This window comes from Salmo salar, chromosome 02 (genome assembly GCF_965601325.2).
Source record: "Salmo salar chromosome 02, fSalSal1, whole genome shotgun sequence".
In the NCBI taxonomy this organism is placed as follows: Eukaryota; Metazoa; Chordata; class Actinopteri; order Salmoniformes; family Salmonidae; genus Salmo; species Salmo salar.
In genome coordinates, this window is record NC_138292.1 from 59,871,215 (window position 1) to 59,886,422 (window position 15,208).

The 15,208-nt window shown below is 45.3% G+C and overlaps 1 protein-coding gene across 2 annotated transcripts in view; it reads right to left on the reverse strand.

Annotated features, from left to right (window-relative positions):
- Positions 1–1,779: 1,779 nt before the first annotated feature.
- The window catches only part of LOC106586497 (myosin-10), a 31,104-nt gene continuing 17,675 nt past the window's right edge, over positions 1,780–15,208 (reverse strand). For both annotated transcript variants that reach the window (XM_045706908.2, XM_045706906.2), the window contains 26 exons: positions 14,755–14,948; positions 14,468–14,589; positions 14,287–14,356; positions 14,043–14,203; positions 13,789–13,897; positions 13,534–13,665; positions 12,969–13,175; positions 12,534–12,671; positions 12,133–12,256; positions 11,817–11,988; positions 11,282–11,494; positions 10,981–11,125; positions 10,472–10,678; positions 9,722–9,826; positions 9,471–9,623; positions 8,904–9,152; positions 8,418–8,630; positions 7,926–8,138; positions 7,631–7,792; positions 4,688–4,816; positions 4,503–4,591; positions 4,277–4,400; positions 3,806–4,014; positions 3,499–3,607; positions 2,665–2,837; positions 1,780–2,526 (listed from right to left, as the gene is read on the reverse strand). In XM_045706908.2, coding sequence (XP_045562864.1) covers positions 2,415–2,526; positions 2,665–2,837; positions 3,499–3,607; positions 3,806–4,014; positions 4,277–4,400; positions 4,503–4,591; positions 4,688–4,816; positions 7,631–7,792; positions 7,926–8,138; positions 8,418–8,630; positions 8,904–9,152; positions 9,471–9,623; positions 9,722–9,826; positions 10,472–10,678; positions 10,981–11,125; positions 11,282–11,494; positions 11,817–11,988; positions 12,133–12,256; positions 12,534–12,671; positions 12,969–13,175; positions 13,534–13,665; positions 13,789–13,897; positions 14,043–14,203; positions 14,287–14,356; positions 14,468–14,589; positions 14,755–14,948 — 4,034 coding nt within the window. In that variant the 3' untranslated portion in view covers positions 1,780–2,414. The remainder of the gene's footprint in view (positions 2,527–2,664; positions 2,838–3,498; positions 3,608–3,805; positions 4,015–4,276; positions 4,401–4,502; positions 4,592–4,687; positions 4,817–7,630; positions 7,793–7,925; positions 8,139–8,417; positions 8,631–8,903; positions 9,153–9,470; positions 9,624–9,721; positions 9,827–10,471; positions 10,679–10,980; positions 11,126–11,281; positions 11,495–11,816; positions 11,989–12,132; positions 12,257–12,533; positions 12,672–12,968; positions 13,176–13,533; positions 13,666–13,788; positions 13,898–14,042; positions 14,204–14,286; positions 14,357–14,467; positions 14,590–14,754; positions 14,949–15,208) is intronic.

Consider the following 15,208-nt stretch of genomic DNA (forward strand, 5'->3'; position numbering starts at 1 on the left):
TTTCTTGCAGCTCTGGTATATGAAGCTTTTTTGAGGCTTTGCTCACAATTCATTCTGTGGCAGCACAATGACCAAACAGTATACTCTATGTGAGGCTCTTGATCATGTCTTTGATCATGACTGATGAGGAGAGAGTCCTTGTTAAACTTTGACACAAAGTAGTCTGTGATAAATAGCACAATAGGTTTCATCTGAGTATTTGTTAGTCAAAATAATCCATACATTATGCTTTTACTCAAATGAGTTGTATGAGCTCAGGTCAGTGAGGCCTACAGGCCATAAATAGCAAATACAAGTTCAAAAGTTAGTGAACATTACAAGTTAAGTTCATAAAAAGATCTAACATTAGGTGATATGTATTATGGATTTATAATCCGCTATGGTGGTCATTTTGGACCGGGAACACAGAATTAACATTTAACACAACGGGAGGGTTAAAGGATCGTACCCTTTTTCCCCCCAAATCTTTGCCAAAAATGACATACCCAAATCTGCCTGTAGCAAGGATATGCATACATTTAAAATGAAACACTTAAGTTTGTGGAAATGTGTAATTAATGTAGGAGAATAACACATTAGATCTGATAAAAGATAAAGAAAAAATGACATGTCCCCCCAATCATCTTTGAAATGCAAGAGAAAGGCAATAATGTACTATTCCAGGTTAGGCGCGATTTAGATTTTGGCCACTAGATGGCAGCAGTGGACGCACAAATTTAAGTGATTCAAAGAACCATTGCATTTGTTCAAAATGTATTAAGACCGCCAAAATATGCCCAATTGGTTTAATACATTTAAGTTCATAACCGTGCACTCACAATTGCATGGTATTCTTTCACTAATAGCTACTGTAAAATGGACAGTGCAGTTAGATAACAAGAATTTAAGCTTTCTACCCATATCAGATGTCTATGTCCTGGGAAATGTTCTTGTTATTTACAACATGCTAGTCACATTAGCTCAACCGTTCCGCAGGGAGAACACCGATCGTGTAGAGGTTAAAACTGTTTATTCCGTTAGTGTGAATATCATATTCGCTGCATCACAATATTAATTTCAGGGTTACAAATAGTCATTTCCATTTAAAATATAACTTTATTGAAACATGGCATCTGATAAAATACTCTGAAAGATTCAATATACCCCTCAGTTAGAATTCATTAAACCTTGAGTGAAAATTTAGCAAAAGCAGCCATCCCCCACTATATCTTGCAGAATCTCTATAAGCGCTCAATAATAAAAAAATGTGAAAGTGCGATAACAGCAAATGAAAGTGACAGAGCTAGATTTAAAAGAGTATCTAGTCTTAGATGTGAAGAACTCACACCATGTAGTATTCACTGCCACCCATGTGCAAAGAACAGTGCCAGCTAACCCACCATTTTCCCCATTTAGCAGAGCACATGGAGCAACTCAAAGCAGTCAATTTCAAGACACCAATAACAGCATAATACGATTTGCAAGTGTTAAGGTTGTAGTTATTCTCAGTGTATGCACAAACTTTGTTCCAGTGTGACCGTTACATATAAAGTGCAGGCTCCATCTGTAGATGTAATATGTGTATGCAAACCTCATGTCCTAATGTGATGCAAGTACTACAATATGTGGATTAATAGAGAAGTATAGCTGTGCGTGCAGAAAATAGAAGTGATTTTTTTATATATATATATATATATATATATATATATATATATATATATATATATATATATATATATATATATATATATATAGATATAGATATATATATATAGATATAGATATAGATATAGATATATATAGATATATATATATAGATATACACATATATATACACAGAAGTACATATTACAACACCAATAAACCATATTAAATTACTGCATTCATAAAGAAAATAAGTCCATATGTGCACAGCAAAAGATGGCAGAAACAGTATCATACAAGTTCCAGGGAGAGAGAGAAAAAAAGAAAAGCAGCGGATATTGTGGTGTATTCTAGCCACACCAACAATTTAAGCTGCTAAACCATGTCTGAATAATATACTTTGTATAATATTGAAAATGGCAGAGTACAAAAATGGATCTAGAATGTCACATATTTGGAAAGCTAGCCTCAAGAAAGAGAAAAATCACATTCATGACAAAATATATAATTTGGCCACAGATGTTTTGCACACATGCACAAAATGCTTTGTACAGATTTCAAATGTGAATTAGTAAATCTAGGAGAACCATCTCAGAACTCCTACCTGAACAAAACAGATTGTCATAAATGGACACTGAAGAGAATAGTATAAGTCTTGGTATACAATTATTTGTATGATAGCAAGCATGGCTGAATGAGCAGTCAGCTATAGAATGCACTATTTAAATCTATGATAGATGTTGCATTTCAAGTATGGTCCCTGTAAAAGTTGGCTGCTCTCTCCGGTCACCTCACTCAGGTATAGGCTTGGATGCGTCGCTGGGCAGATCCATCTCCTCATCACTGTCCCCCATGCCTGTGCGATTCATGGCGCGGCGCATGTTTAAAGGCAAGTCCCCGCGCCTGCAAAGAGTAAATAAACCACTTCAGAGATATTTGGTAACAGGTTTTATGACTGTGCAATTGCTCTACACAATCCATTTCTAACTAAACCTTGTGCAACATTTCACTAATGAATATAGAGTGGAGGGACCAACACACCGGAGCTTGCTCTTCAGGGTGCTGACCTCTCGGGTCACGGCGTCTTGCGACTCAGTGGCATCCTCAAGCTCCCGCTGCAGCTTCCTGCGGTTGGCGTTGGCCCGTGTCACTTCCTCCTCTGCCTCCTCCAGCTGACGCTTTAGCTGACGTGTGCGGTTGTTTGCCTTGTCTGCCTGTGGAGTCAGGCAGAGGATGTTCGATCAGTGGCTGCAAATCTATATCCTTCATCTATGGAGGCTATACAGTAACTGTGCAAGGTGGTTCAGTGGCTGCAGCTATACAGCATGTGGCTTCTGGTTGTTTTCCAGATATCAGCACAGATTCAGGACAGGTCTGCACAAATTATCTGGGGTATATTCATTCGTCGTTTTCCATTGGAAAATGTTTCGTCTGTTGAAAAGTTTTTTTGTAAAAAATCGTTTACTCCAAACAGAAAACATTTTCTAACAAAAACTAGAGTTTACAGGACAAACACAGGTCCCTCTCCCGCTATTTCAGATTGGTTCCTACAGTAAACGTTTGTTGGAAAACAATCTGACTAATGAACGCCCCAGACCTTTACAATCGATGGAGATTATACAATCTGCAGCCGTCATATCGCTTGTCTGGTTACATTGCACCTGGGACTACACACACACCACAGGAGGTTGGTAGCACCTTAAATCAGAGAGGACGGGCTCATAGTAATGGCTGAGGCAGAATGGTATCAAATACAAACATATGGCTTCCATGCCATTCGCTCCATTCTAGCAATTCAGCAGCCTCCACTGATATACACCCATGGTGCTACTGATATAGGGGTAACTGATCTAGTCCTACGCAGAGAGGACCCACCTCTGCTTTGTACTGCTCTGTGTTGCGTCTCTCGTCCTCCACCTGCAGCAGCACCTCCTTCAGCTTCTTCTCCGTGCGCCTGACCAGCCTGGACGATTGCTGACGCTCCCTTAGAACAGAATTTTTTTTTAAAAAAAGTCAAGACATGACTCATGTAAAGGGACGTTTTCTCCTAACCTGCTTCTCAAAATTCATAGGAGGTCGAAGGGGAGGGACCTTGGATCCTCTCCTACAATACATTGAGAAGGAAGCAAGGAGAGAGGACGTGAGGAATTGAGGAAAGACCGAGCCAATGGTTTTTACTTACTTGGACTCCAAGTCCAGTTGCTCCTCCAGCTGCAGCATCTTGGCCTCCAGGGCAGCGATAGAGGCCTTGTACCTGGACTTCACGATCTCCTCCATCTCCAGCAGCTTGAGCTTCAGCTCCTTGTTCTGCCGGTCCAGCTGGGCCTGGGTCCCCTCCAGGCGCTGGGCGGTACTGCGCTCCGCTGTCAACTCAGTGATCAGCTGGTCGGTCTAGGGCGGAGAGTGTGGAAAAGACAATGCATTGAGATGAACTGGACAATTTAGTGTCCGGCCCATAACTTTAAACATGGTGCATTTGTCTCAATTGAGTCATTCTCTTACAAATAGAGCTCTAATGAGTCAGGTTGAAACACTACATAAACAGAACAATTATTCTTCAACCAGAATCCCTCTTCATCTCCTTGTGACTAACCCAGATAAAATTTAAATACTTTCTCGGTGCAGCTCCTCAGCTTTGCGATCAGTTCATTACCTGCAGTGTGTTTCTCCTCAAGCGGTCGTTGACCATCTCTGTGTTCAACTGCTCCTCCTCCAATTCCTCCTCTAGCTTAGCGATACGAGTATCCAGCCTCCTCTTCTCATCCACCGTCAGGGAACTAAGGACGGGGGGGGGGGGAAGAGCGATACATTTTGGTTGGGAGGAAGAACACCATCACAGACTCCATGCAAATTAATAAGATTTCAGGTGTGAGCCGTACTTCTTAGCGTTGTAGCTGTTGAGCTCGTCCTGCAGTTCATCCCTCTCTGTCTGGGCCTGTTTCTTGACTCGCTCAGCAGACGCCAACTCCTATGGAAGATTGAGAGGAGTCAGTCATGAGGAGCAAAAGAACACGGACAGTGGGGGTGGAGACAGCGAGCGAAAGAGACCTGCAGATGGGCATACCTCCTGGAGATGGATGGTGTCAGCCTCCATTGTCTTGACCTTCTTTTCATTCTCCTTGGCCATGTTGAGGGCCTCGTCCCTGGACAGACGCAGATCCTCCAGCTCCCTCATCTGATCTTTCAACAGGGCCTGTATAGGAGGAGAACCACAAAGGACTGAGTCAAGTACCACACCAGACTGTAGGGCTTGGTATCGCTCTACCGAAAGACTGCACACTGCCTAATTTATAGTGAGCTGTGAACTAAGTTTGTGTCGGTGTAAACCTTCCAGCAGTTGTTAAACATGTCTTCAGCTCACTTTTGGTGCATAGAGAAGGTTACCATGTGTGTGAGATCAAGCCATTCTCAAAACCAGAAGTTAAAACCAAATTCACTGCTCTGCACTCAGGTAATTACTTCCTGCCAAAAGTCTGACTTGGTTTGTTCAAGGGACCAGCTGTGACCCCTCTGGTTCTAAACTGAGACCAACTCCATTAACTAGGCCTATGTCACAAGCGCCATCTGATATGCACGCACTGATGAGAGACTTGGAGCAACTACCATCAGGGACAAGTGAACATTAACCAACTTCAGAAAACTCACTAGGAACAACCCCGTTCCCCAACACCTCTTTGCTCAGCCCGGAGTGCTCACTGGAGGGAAACTGCTAGCCATATCCTCACTTTCCTTCACCTTAACAGGAGACGCATTAGGCCTCCATGCGACAGGAACGGTCAACCGCTCCTCAACAGGAAGTGACAAAACTGGTGGATCTGGCTCTTCCAAACTATTTTTCAAGCTCCCGATGCTCCTCAAAAAACAGCAGCATCAGATCAGGTCTTCCAGCGGATTCTCACTAGCATCACGACTGGGAACAGTCTCCTTCAGTTTAGTGAGAAAAATTGTCAGCTAAATCTGACACCTAACCAAGCTCACGGTCAGCCTGCTGAGGAACCACAAGCTTAAATAGACACATCAACCTGCAGAAGGCATCCTATCTCTGCCCAGGTGGTCTCAGCTAGAGACAACCACTTCCTGGGAACCACCATCTAGTTCAGCAAATAATGTTCCCTCCAGTGTCCACCCACAAATCTTCCTCCCTATTGTTTTTTCATCAGCACTCTTCTGAACATGTGTAACTTTACTAACTGGGCATACCTCAACTCTCCATGAGAAACACCACTCGGGCTGCGTTCAGTACGAAACAGAGTAGAATGTCAATTAAACAAAGTGCTGTTCTGAATGACCAGTTGACAAAGTGGGTTAGGTTGTGGAACACTAAGCATGGCCGCTGCCCTTTAAATACATCATTCATCACGCCATACCCACCAAGCGGAGAAAACACACCTGTCTGTTCAACAGTCCTCGCTATCTGGGATCCTTGGTACGTCCCCCATTTGAAGTGGAAAAAGATTATGGTTAAAGTAGGGGTTAAGGTTTGAGTTTAGGGATGTCCCAAGGATCCCAAAAAGCACTGACCATTCAAAGTAACCTCTACCTTGTTCAACTCCTCTGCCATTTCAACCTCCAGCATTTCTGCCACCTGAAATAACTGATCCCTCGTTAGCTTGAGGAAAACCCCACCATCCTCTACACAACACACTGCTGGCTCAAATGCCCCCATAGTTAAAATCAGTATGCCAAAGAGAACCAATAAATCAACTGACAAGTCAGTTAGCCACTAGCTCACCACTAACCAAACACATGCACGTGCTCAGAGATAACCACGCCAAAAAACAAAAACATACCATGCACCAAATGCTACCAACCATAACAGTTATCCACTAGCCTAGCGCCAACACATCCCCAGACTCCCAACTGGAAAACCTAATCCTGCAAAACAAATACCAAAAAATAAAATGCCCTACTGTAGATAAGGAATACCAGCTGCAAACAATGTACTAACCTTGTGACCACCTCCAAACATTTGACGACCAAAACCCATCAGCTGAAACTCACTAACACTGCTAGGAGAGGTTTTGAGCATACTATAGACAAGCATCTGCATTGCTACCCGTAGACTTCATTGCGCTAATGCTAGTTAGCATTCGCTCACAAAACTACTGCCGACTACATTGACAGCACACAGAAACAAAATGGTATCCACAAGTTCAGACTCAGGGTATGTAGAAGATCTTGCATTATCCCTTTAAATAAGTCACTTCATGCCACACCCCACGGCGCAAACGTAGCTTGAACATTTTGGGGAATTTTCGTTCAGTACAAACTACACATAGCAAATGTTCAATAGAACTGAACGCACCCCAGGAACCAGCCACCTTACCTTAGGTCCAGTGCCTTCATGACCACTGGGTCGGCCAGTCCAAGCAGGTTATTATTTGTTCAGATGGTGACAAAACACACAAAAAGGCATACCAAAACTAAAGAAAAACAAAGGAAAGGCCTCGTGGCCACCAAACAAAACCAGCAGACTCAAGCTACGCCAGCTGGGACACTGACTATCACCTTCAAAGGCTTGGCTCAGCATCTCGACCCGGTTGCTGCTGCCACCTGGGGATGGAGTGTATCACGGTAGTGTGTTTGTCTATGTCCTAACACTACCTTTCACCCTATAACATAACTAACGCAATGCACAAAACCTATTATTTGGCAGGGAATACTTTTTGTAGATCATTGATTCTATACCTCAATTTGCACAAGCTGATCCTCTAACAGACTTGGAAGTTGTAGCAAAAAAATAAATAGTCAATTAAAAGGGGAGAGTCAAAGAAACCAACCATGGAAGTATAATGTAGGAAACTCGGGGGGGGGGGGGGTAGCCCCTACCGAGACGCAGACCCAGGTCTAGCAATTGGCAAGCCAACATCTTTTAATTGATTGGAAACAGCTTGTGTCAATTACAAACATTTCCTACATGCAGCAACACTAGCGGACAATCCTGGAAATACCAGTAAAACAGTGCCTCAAAACTCACTGCCCTCCTGTGTGCGTCCCTCTATATTACCTGCAGTTTCTTCAGCTGTTTGAGGCCCTCATCGCGGCCCTTGTTGGCCATGCTGATGCCTGCTTCCAGTTCTCCCAGGTCCACCTCCAGCTTCTTCTTAGCAGCCATGGCCAGGGATTTCTGCCGCCGCTCATCCTCCAGCTCAGTCTCCAGCTCACGCACCTGGGGATCACACAGAGCCAAGGTTGCATTTAGTAGGTTACATTTTTTATGAGCATTTCTTATTGGATAAGTAGTCCCTTCCGGGTTCAGACTGTTTTCTTCCAATTGGTATGTAGTGAACACAACCCAGTACCTGTTTGACCAGCTGCTTCCTCCTCTCTTCACCCTGCTCGTCTCTGGCCTGCAGGTCCCTGTCGGACTGAGCCTTCATGGCTTGCATGTTGACCTCCAGACGCAACTTGGCGTCCTCCGTGGTCTGCAGCTCGTCCTCCAGTTCCTCCAGTTGCACGCGCATCTCCTCCAGCTGTTGATCCATGGCACGCTTCGCTTTCTCCAGCTCATGGACCTGTACCAAGAGACAAAAAAGATGAATGAGGGAGTTTGGGAGGGATGGTGCATTCACATTTTGCAACGTTTCGAAAAGTTCCAAACTATCCTCAAGTCTTTCCTCACATCCTCCCGATTTGCCACCTTAGCAAAACACATTGGAGGAGAAGGTCAGACTGGACTTGCATTTTCAGGAGTCTAGAAGACAGGACGCAATGAATCGAGAACTTGAGTCACCCACCATCAATAATTCCACTATCCTTCTAGAGAGTTCTACAACATCTGTGATCGGACTTACACTTTTACCGACATCGTCCTTCGATGAGACCAGGTTCTCCATCTCTGCCTTGAGGACCTTGTTGGCCCGGTCCAGTTCATCCTTCAGGTCCTTAATGGCCTCCAGCTCGCGGGTCAGAGTCAAGGCCCGCGTTTCCTTCTCCCTGGCCTCAGCCTCAGCCCGGTCCCTCTCCTCAGCATTCCGGCTGGAGATGGTCTTCTCCTCAGTCAGCATCTGTTATAGGGACAGGCGAGAAGGTATTTCAGTATGACAGTTTGAACCTGAAATGATTGATCTATGCATCATATGATGTATTGATCAATCATTACAGGTTTGTTTTATGAATCGCTTGTCATGGGCCAGTGATTCAATCTAGCAAATAAGCCTTTAAAAACAGGGTTATCAAGTCCTTGAGGGCTGCAGTGGTTCCAGTCTTTGGCCATCCAGGACCAGAGGTGCTCACTGCAATAGAACCTCTATGCCATCGTCACCCATCAACTCATTCACCTGGTCGAACTTCTTCTGCTTCTTCTCCAGGTTGGACACTGTCTGCCTGAGGTTGTCCTGGTCCACCATCATGTCATCTAGTTCCTGCTGCAGACGGGTCTTGGTCTTGTCCAGTTTGTCGTAGGTCGATGCCTTCTCCTCCAGCTGTTGGACCACAGCCTCCAGCTCCCGCTGCATACGTTTCTTGTTCTCCTCCACCCCCTCCAGGGACTGGGTCTCCAGCTCCATCTTCTTCTTCATCTCCGTCAGCTGAGGATAAGAGAAGTGTATGAGAAGTTTGGTAGATGTAAAAGGGGAGGAGAGGAAGATGCACATGACATGTAGCGCTGATTGGTCAAGCTCAAGCCGTGTCAAAATGTAAAATGCATGACATGCCTCAGACTTCATGGTCTATGTCCTAGCGTACAAGGTGGCATAATTCAACAACAAAATCTGGATTTTATTGAGGAAAAAAAAAAATCGAAAGATTTCTGTAAGCATTCAGAGAGGTGGTGTAATACATGCACAATAGGGGAAACAAAACTGGATAGTATTATGGAGGTAGAGGGACAGGAATGTGCTAGCAACCTGCGCTTGGAGGGTGTAGAGCTGCTTCTCTGTGTTCTTCTTGCCCTGCTCCTCTTCCTCCAGCATCTCCCTCAGGTTGTTCTGTTCATCCTCCATCTGACGCAGACGAGTGGAGAAAGAGAGCTTCTGACGAGTTTCCTCCTGGAGCAGCGCCTAGAAAAGAGGACAAAAGGAGGGAAAGAAGGGTTAGTGTGTGTGTGTGTGTGTGTAAGGCCATTTCTAAACAGCACAACATGGGTGTGACACCGTACCTGTACATCCTGCAGTTGAGACTCCACAGTGGAACGGTCTTTAGTTGCCTTGATGGACTTGCCCTCAACCACACTCAACACGCTGTTGACGTTGTCCAGCTCAGACTAGACAGAGGAATTAACATTTTTAGTCATTTAGCAGACGCTCTTATGCAGAGCGACTTACAGTAGTGAATGCATACATTTCATGCATTTCTTTTTGTACTGGCCCCCCGTGGGAATCGAACCAACAACCCTGGCGTTGCACACACCATGCTGGCGTTGCAAACACCATGCTCTACCAACTGAGCCACAGGGAATCCATTATCCCTAATGTACATTCACTATCATCCATTATCCCCCCCCCCCCGTTTTTACACTGCTGCTAATCTAAGCAGTCCCTTCACCCCTACCTACATGTACAAATTACCTCGACTAACCTGTAGCCCTGCACATCGACTCCGTACCCCTGTATATAGCCTCTATTGTTATTTTATTGTGTACTTTAATTTATTTAGTAAATATTTTCTTAACAACGCAGTTTAAGAAATGGAGTTAAGGGCTGGTAAGTAAGCATTTCACTCTAAGGTCTACACCTGTTGTATTCGGTGCATGTGACAAATAAAGTTGTCTAACATTCATCTATCATCCACCAACCCAACATAATACTTTGAAATCCCTTAGTGTTCTGGATCCCCATTCATCCACCCTCTTACCATTCCCTTTCTCCATCAGCTACAGCCAAGCATCCAACATCCAGGCCACACCCACCTGCATCTTGGCCACCTTGTCGGCCAGCTCCTTCCTTTGCCTCTCGCTCTCAGTGTGTTTGATCTGCAGTTCCTGGAACTGGGTCTCAGCCTTCTTCCTGCGCTGCTCTGACTCACTCTTCCCCTGGGTCAGGGTCTTCAGCTCGATGGCCAGCTCATTATGTTCGCTTTCCATAGCCTGCTTGGCTTTCTCCACTGACGCCTTGTTCTGAACGAGCAGACACATGGGCAGGAGGTTACATCAGCCGTTCTCTACCGAAATACTATAATGTACAGTGTTGGTTATATGAACTCATGCAGATGAAGACTTCAATATGAAATACAAACTACTACAGTAAAATGTTGAATGTTACGGGCTGACCGGTCAACCGTCAGGCAATATAAAATTAAAATAAAGATTCCACCATTCACACAGTCATGTTAGAGAACCATATGCCCCCCCTCCCAAAAAAACAAATTCCCACAATGCCTACATATGAACAGTATAATGCAGTTTAAGTGAGCTCTCACCCTCTTGGCCTGCTCCAGCTGTTCGTTGAGCTCGTCGAAGGCCTGGTTGTGTTTGTGCCTCATGTCGGCCACCTGCTGCTCGTGTACCTTGGCCTCATCCTCCAAAGCCTTCTTGAGCTGGGTCACCTCAGTCTCACGCTTGGTTCTGAACAGGATGGAGGAGAAAGGGGGGAATATCACCATAGGTCTTCTCAACGGGTAATTGTCTATTACTAAAACTTTACATTTACACATTGCAAACCACCATCTTGGTGTCCTTCACCTCCAACTTTGTGTATGTATATATGCACACACCCAGTACCTGAGCTCTTGCTGTGTTGCTGTAGAGTCCAGTGTGTCCTCCAGCTCAGTCTTCAGAGCCTCCAGCTCCTCTCCCAGGTCCCTGCGGTGTTTCTCAGCCTTGGCCCTCGCAGCCCTCTCCAGCTCCAGGTCCTCCTGCAGCTCAGAAAGCTGGGCCTCCAGCTCCCGGATCTTCTTCTGGGCTGTGTTCTTGGCCGCGGCCTCCTCCTCTATCCTGGAGGGTGGTGGGGAGTGAAGGGGGTTAGAGTGGAAAGCATTGAAATTAAAGCCATACAAGACTATTTTGTAGACTTTGGTTTTACTGTATGGGCTTAATGAAATCCTAATAAACAGCAGATCAAACTCTTTCAATGGAAAGTAAAATAACATCTCGTTCAGGCCAACCAAATGTGGGCCGCAAGCCAATTTAATGTGGCCTGTGTTTTTCTTCATGAATGCGGCCTATGATGCGTCATTTAAAAAAAATGTCAAAGATAATTTTGATACACAGAAATAGAATTGACCCTTTGTCCAGTCACGCGTTTCCCTTCCCTCACCTGGCCAGAGCAGCCATTAGCTCCTCCTCCTTCTTGGCCAGCTGGGCTCGGAGCTCGGCTATCTGGGCCTGCAGGTCAGCCATCTGGTCATTCAGCTCCGTGGAGTCTCCCTCCAGCTTCCTGCGGTTCTTTTCCAACTCTTGACGACTCTTCTCCTCCTTCCTCAGCCGGTCTGGTGAGGGAGAGGGAAACCAGGGTTGTGTCTCAATACTTTAAAGTGGTCTCAGATCAGTACAGACGAAGGATACGATACAAGGGAAAAGTGGTTCACCTCAAACATAGAATCTATGTCATTGTAGGTCTATGGTCCACCTACCCTCCAGGTCAGTGATCATGGCCTCGTGCTTGTTCTTCAGTTTCTGCAGGCTCTTGGACTTTTCCTCCTCCTCAGTCAGGTTGGTGGTGAACTCTGAGATACGTTCTTCCAACAGCTTCTTCTCCTGCAAACAAATAACCCCACACACGGTCACACAACAACCTCACAAGGTTACACAACCACCTCACAAGGTTACACAACGTCTGAACCATAAGAGCACGACCGGATATTACATTCAGATAACACCTAGTCCCTGAATGCCTAACAGTAATTTACTCTTAATAAAAATTGGTCCATGATTACTTGCTTTATTGCTGGAATGAATTACTGCCCATTTGATTATTTTATTCTTCCAGCCATCTGAAAAAAAACATGTCAACGCATCAACTTGTACTACAAACCTTAATGAGTTTGTTGTTCTGGTCATCCAGCACCATGACATTCTCCTCTATCTTCTTCAGCTTGGCATCTGTGGTCATCTTCTCCAGCTGCAGCTTCTGCCTGGCTGCCTCCTCCTCATCCAGCTGCTGCTCCAGGTCCTACAGACAGAGAGGGAGAGAGATGGAATGTTTTATTTCAGATGGTTTCACCTCAATTCCTGCCATCACTCCCTTCCTCCCCAAGTTCATTAAAAAGTGCCACACCCTTTGAGGGTGAAATGGAAGGGAAAATGAAGTGAAAATGGACAATTTGCGAATGCAATTTAATAGGAGAAATAAAAAAAAAGGTAATTTCTTACTACTTACATGTGACTGACAGGTTTGGACCACAAGGCTTAATTAACAAGGAAAAGTTAATTAACCATAAATAATAAAAAAAATATTAAAAAAATCTACCGTGATGTTGGTCTGCATCTTCTTCCGCTCGGTCTGTAGCTGGGTGACCCTCTCCTCTTCCTCCTCCACTCTGGACTCCAGGTCGTGAAGGATCTCCTCCAGCTCCTGCTTCCTGGTGGCCAGCTTGGAGCGCATCTCCTCTGCCTCGGCACACAGCTCTGTCTCCGCCTGCAGCTGCTCCTGCAGGGCTAGCTTCTCTGCATTCAGCTGGTGGGGGGGGGGGGGGCTTGTGTTAAACAGGGCAATGATGCAAGGCTGACATGCTGGTTGGTTTATGATAATATGGTGTTAAACTGGTATGGAAGTTACTCACTCCATCCACCGACAATGTATAAGACAGTAGGGGTGAGTTCCTGGACAGATTAAGCCTTGGACTAAATATCAAACTCAAAGGAGAATCTCAGTTAAATGCTTTACTCCAGGATTAGTCTGTCTGGGAAACCACCCCAACAAGACATATTGAAAGGCACCAATTCATAATCATTCTGAGTGTACCAGTCATTACCTTACATTGGGGCTTAAGCCAAGCCATAGAAATAGAATTACTAGAAGGGACACTCCATACCTGTTGCTGCTTGGCCTCAAACTCCTGCAGCTGCTCCTCAGTCTGTTGCTGCCGCGCCTTGGTCTTCTCCAGCTCATCCTCCCTAGCCTGCATCTCCTCCTCCTGCCTGGTCACCTGCAGCAGAGGCTTCACCTGGGGGAGTAGGGGAAGAGGACGGGCACTCAGGACAACGCAGGTAGCTGAGGAGTAAGGGATGAGGTCTGCAACACTGATATTAGGATGCTCCCATATTGATTTGCAACAGAGTGCATGTACCTTGGTGAAGAGTCTCCACCACTGCCAGTTTCTGAGTTTGAGGTAAGCGGCACAGTTCCTCTGGATCACCTTCATAGCAGTCAGCTGCTGCTGTCTCTTCGTGAAGGCTCTGGAGGCAGAAAAAAAAAAAAAGACTTGTCAATCTACATGTTATTGGAGTATGTGAACGTAGCGCGCTCACACCAACTAATATGCAGTATAAAACCATAAGCCAAACCTCTGCTAGTTACTGCTCTAAATGACGAGCTCCTTACTTGCGGGCCACGTATCCACGACACCAGGACTGGAAGCTGATGATGATGTCAGTGATCTTAATGTCCCTCTCCTCCTCTAGCTGGGCCAAGACGCCAGCCCGGAAAAACACCTTACTCTGGCCAATCCGGAACAGGTTGGAATCCAGCTCCAGGGCCTTGATCTGGGAAGAGGAAGGAGAGAGGATGACATTTGGGAACGACATTGGAAGACTGGTGAATGATTGTTTGGTCTGACGCCTCTTACCATGAGCACACAGGCTTGTTTGCCGTCCATGAATCCCTTGGGAATGGAGTTGGGAGTGAGGATCTCATATCTGGGAAAACAGAAGTTTAAGATTAGACACTGAAACAATAACAGGCTAGTCTGCTCAGTGAAACTGATAAACAGGAAGGAGATGACCACAAAGATATGTTTCCGTGGTTACCTCTGTCTGAACTCCTGGAAGACAATGCGGTTGGGGAAGCCCTGTCTGCAGATACGGATTCCCTCCAGAACTCCATTACACCTCAGCTGGTCCAGAACCAGATGGGGCTCCAGCTTACCAGCCTGACAGTGACGAAGTGAAGAGTCAGGATTTTAAATAATAATTTTAAAGTACATGTGCTGAAGCAAAGACCATCTGCCTGTGCCTCGTATTTATCGTTTATCATATTTATTATAGTTAAAACACTCATTGATCAATGGAAGATTTGATGACTGTAGACACCATACCTTCTTCTCGTGGTTGGGGATGATGCAGCGGACGAAGTTGGGGTTGGTGTTCCTGAGAGTGGTCATGAGGTTGGACAGCTGCTCCTTGTAGAGCTGGCCCACGGTGCGGAACATGCCCTTACGGATCTTAGTGGCCCCGTGCACCCCCCCGTTAGACATCCCAGCAACTTTGTCCAGGCCCACAATACGGTCCACTGAGAGAGAGAGAAAGGGAGAATGAAAAGGAGCAGGATCATAGATAACACTTATCAACTCATCTTTCCTGCACTTTCTCAGTTCAAACATACAGAAAGGTTGCTGCAGTTCTATTGGCCAACACCAATTATGCAGTTCTATGTACCAACAGTAGGTGACATCACACTATTAGAGTCTACAGCCCAACCCAGTTACTTTCTAGTCCAGTGGAGGCTGCTGAGGGAACGGCTCATAATAAATGGTTCATGCATTTGATAAC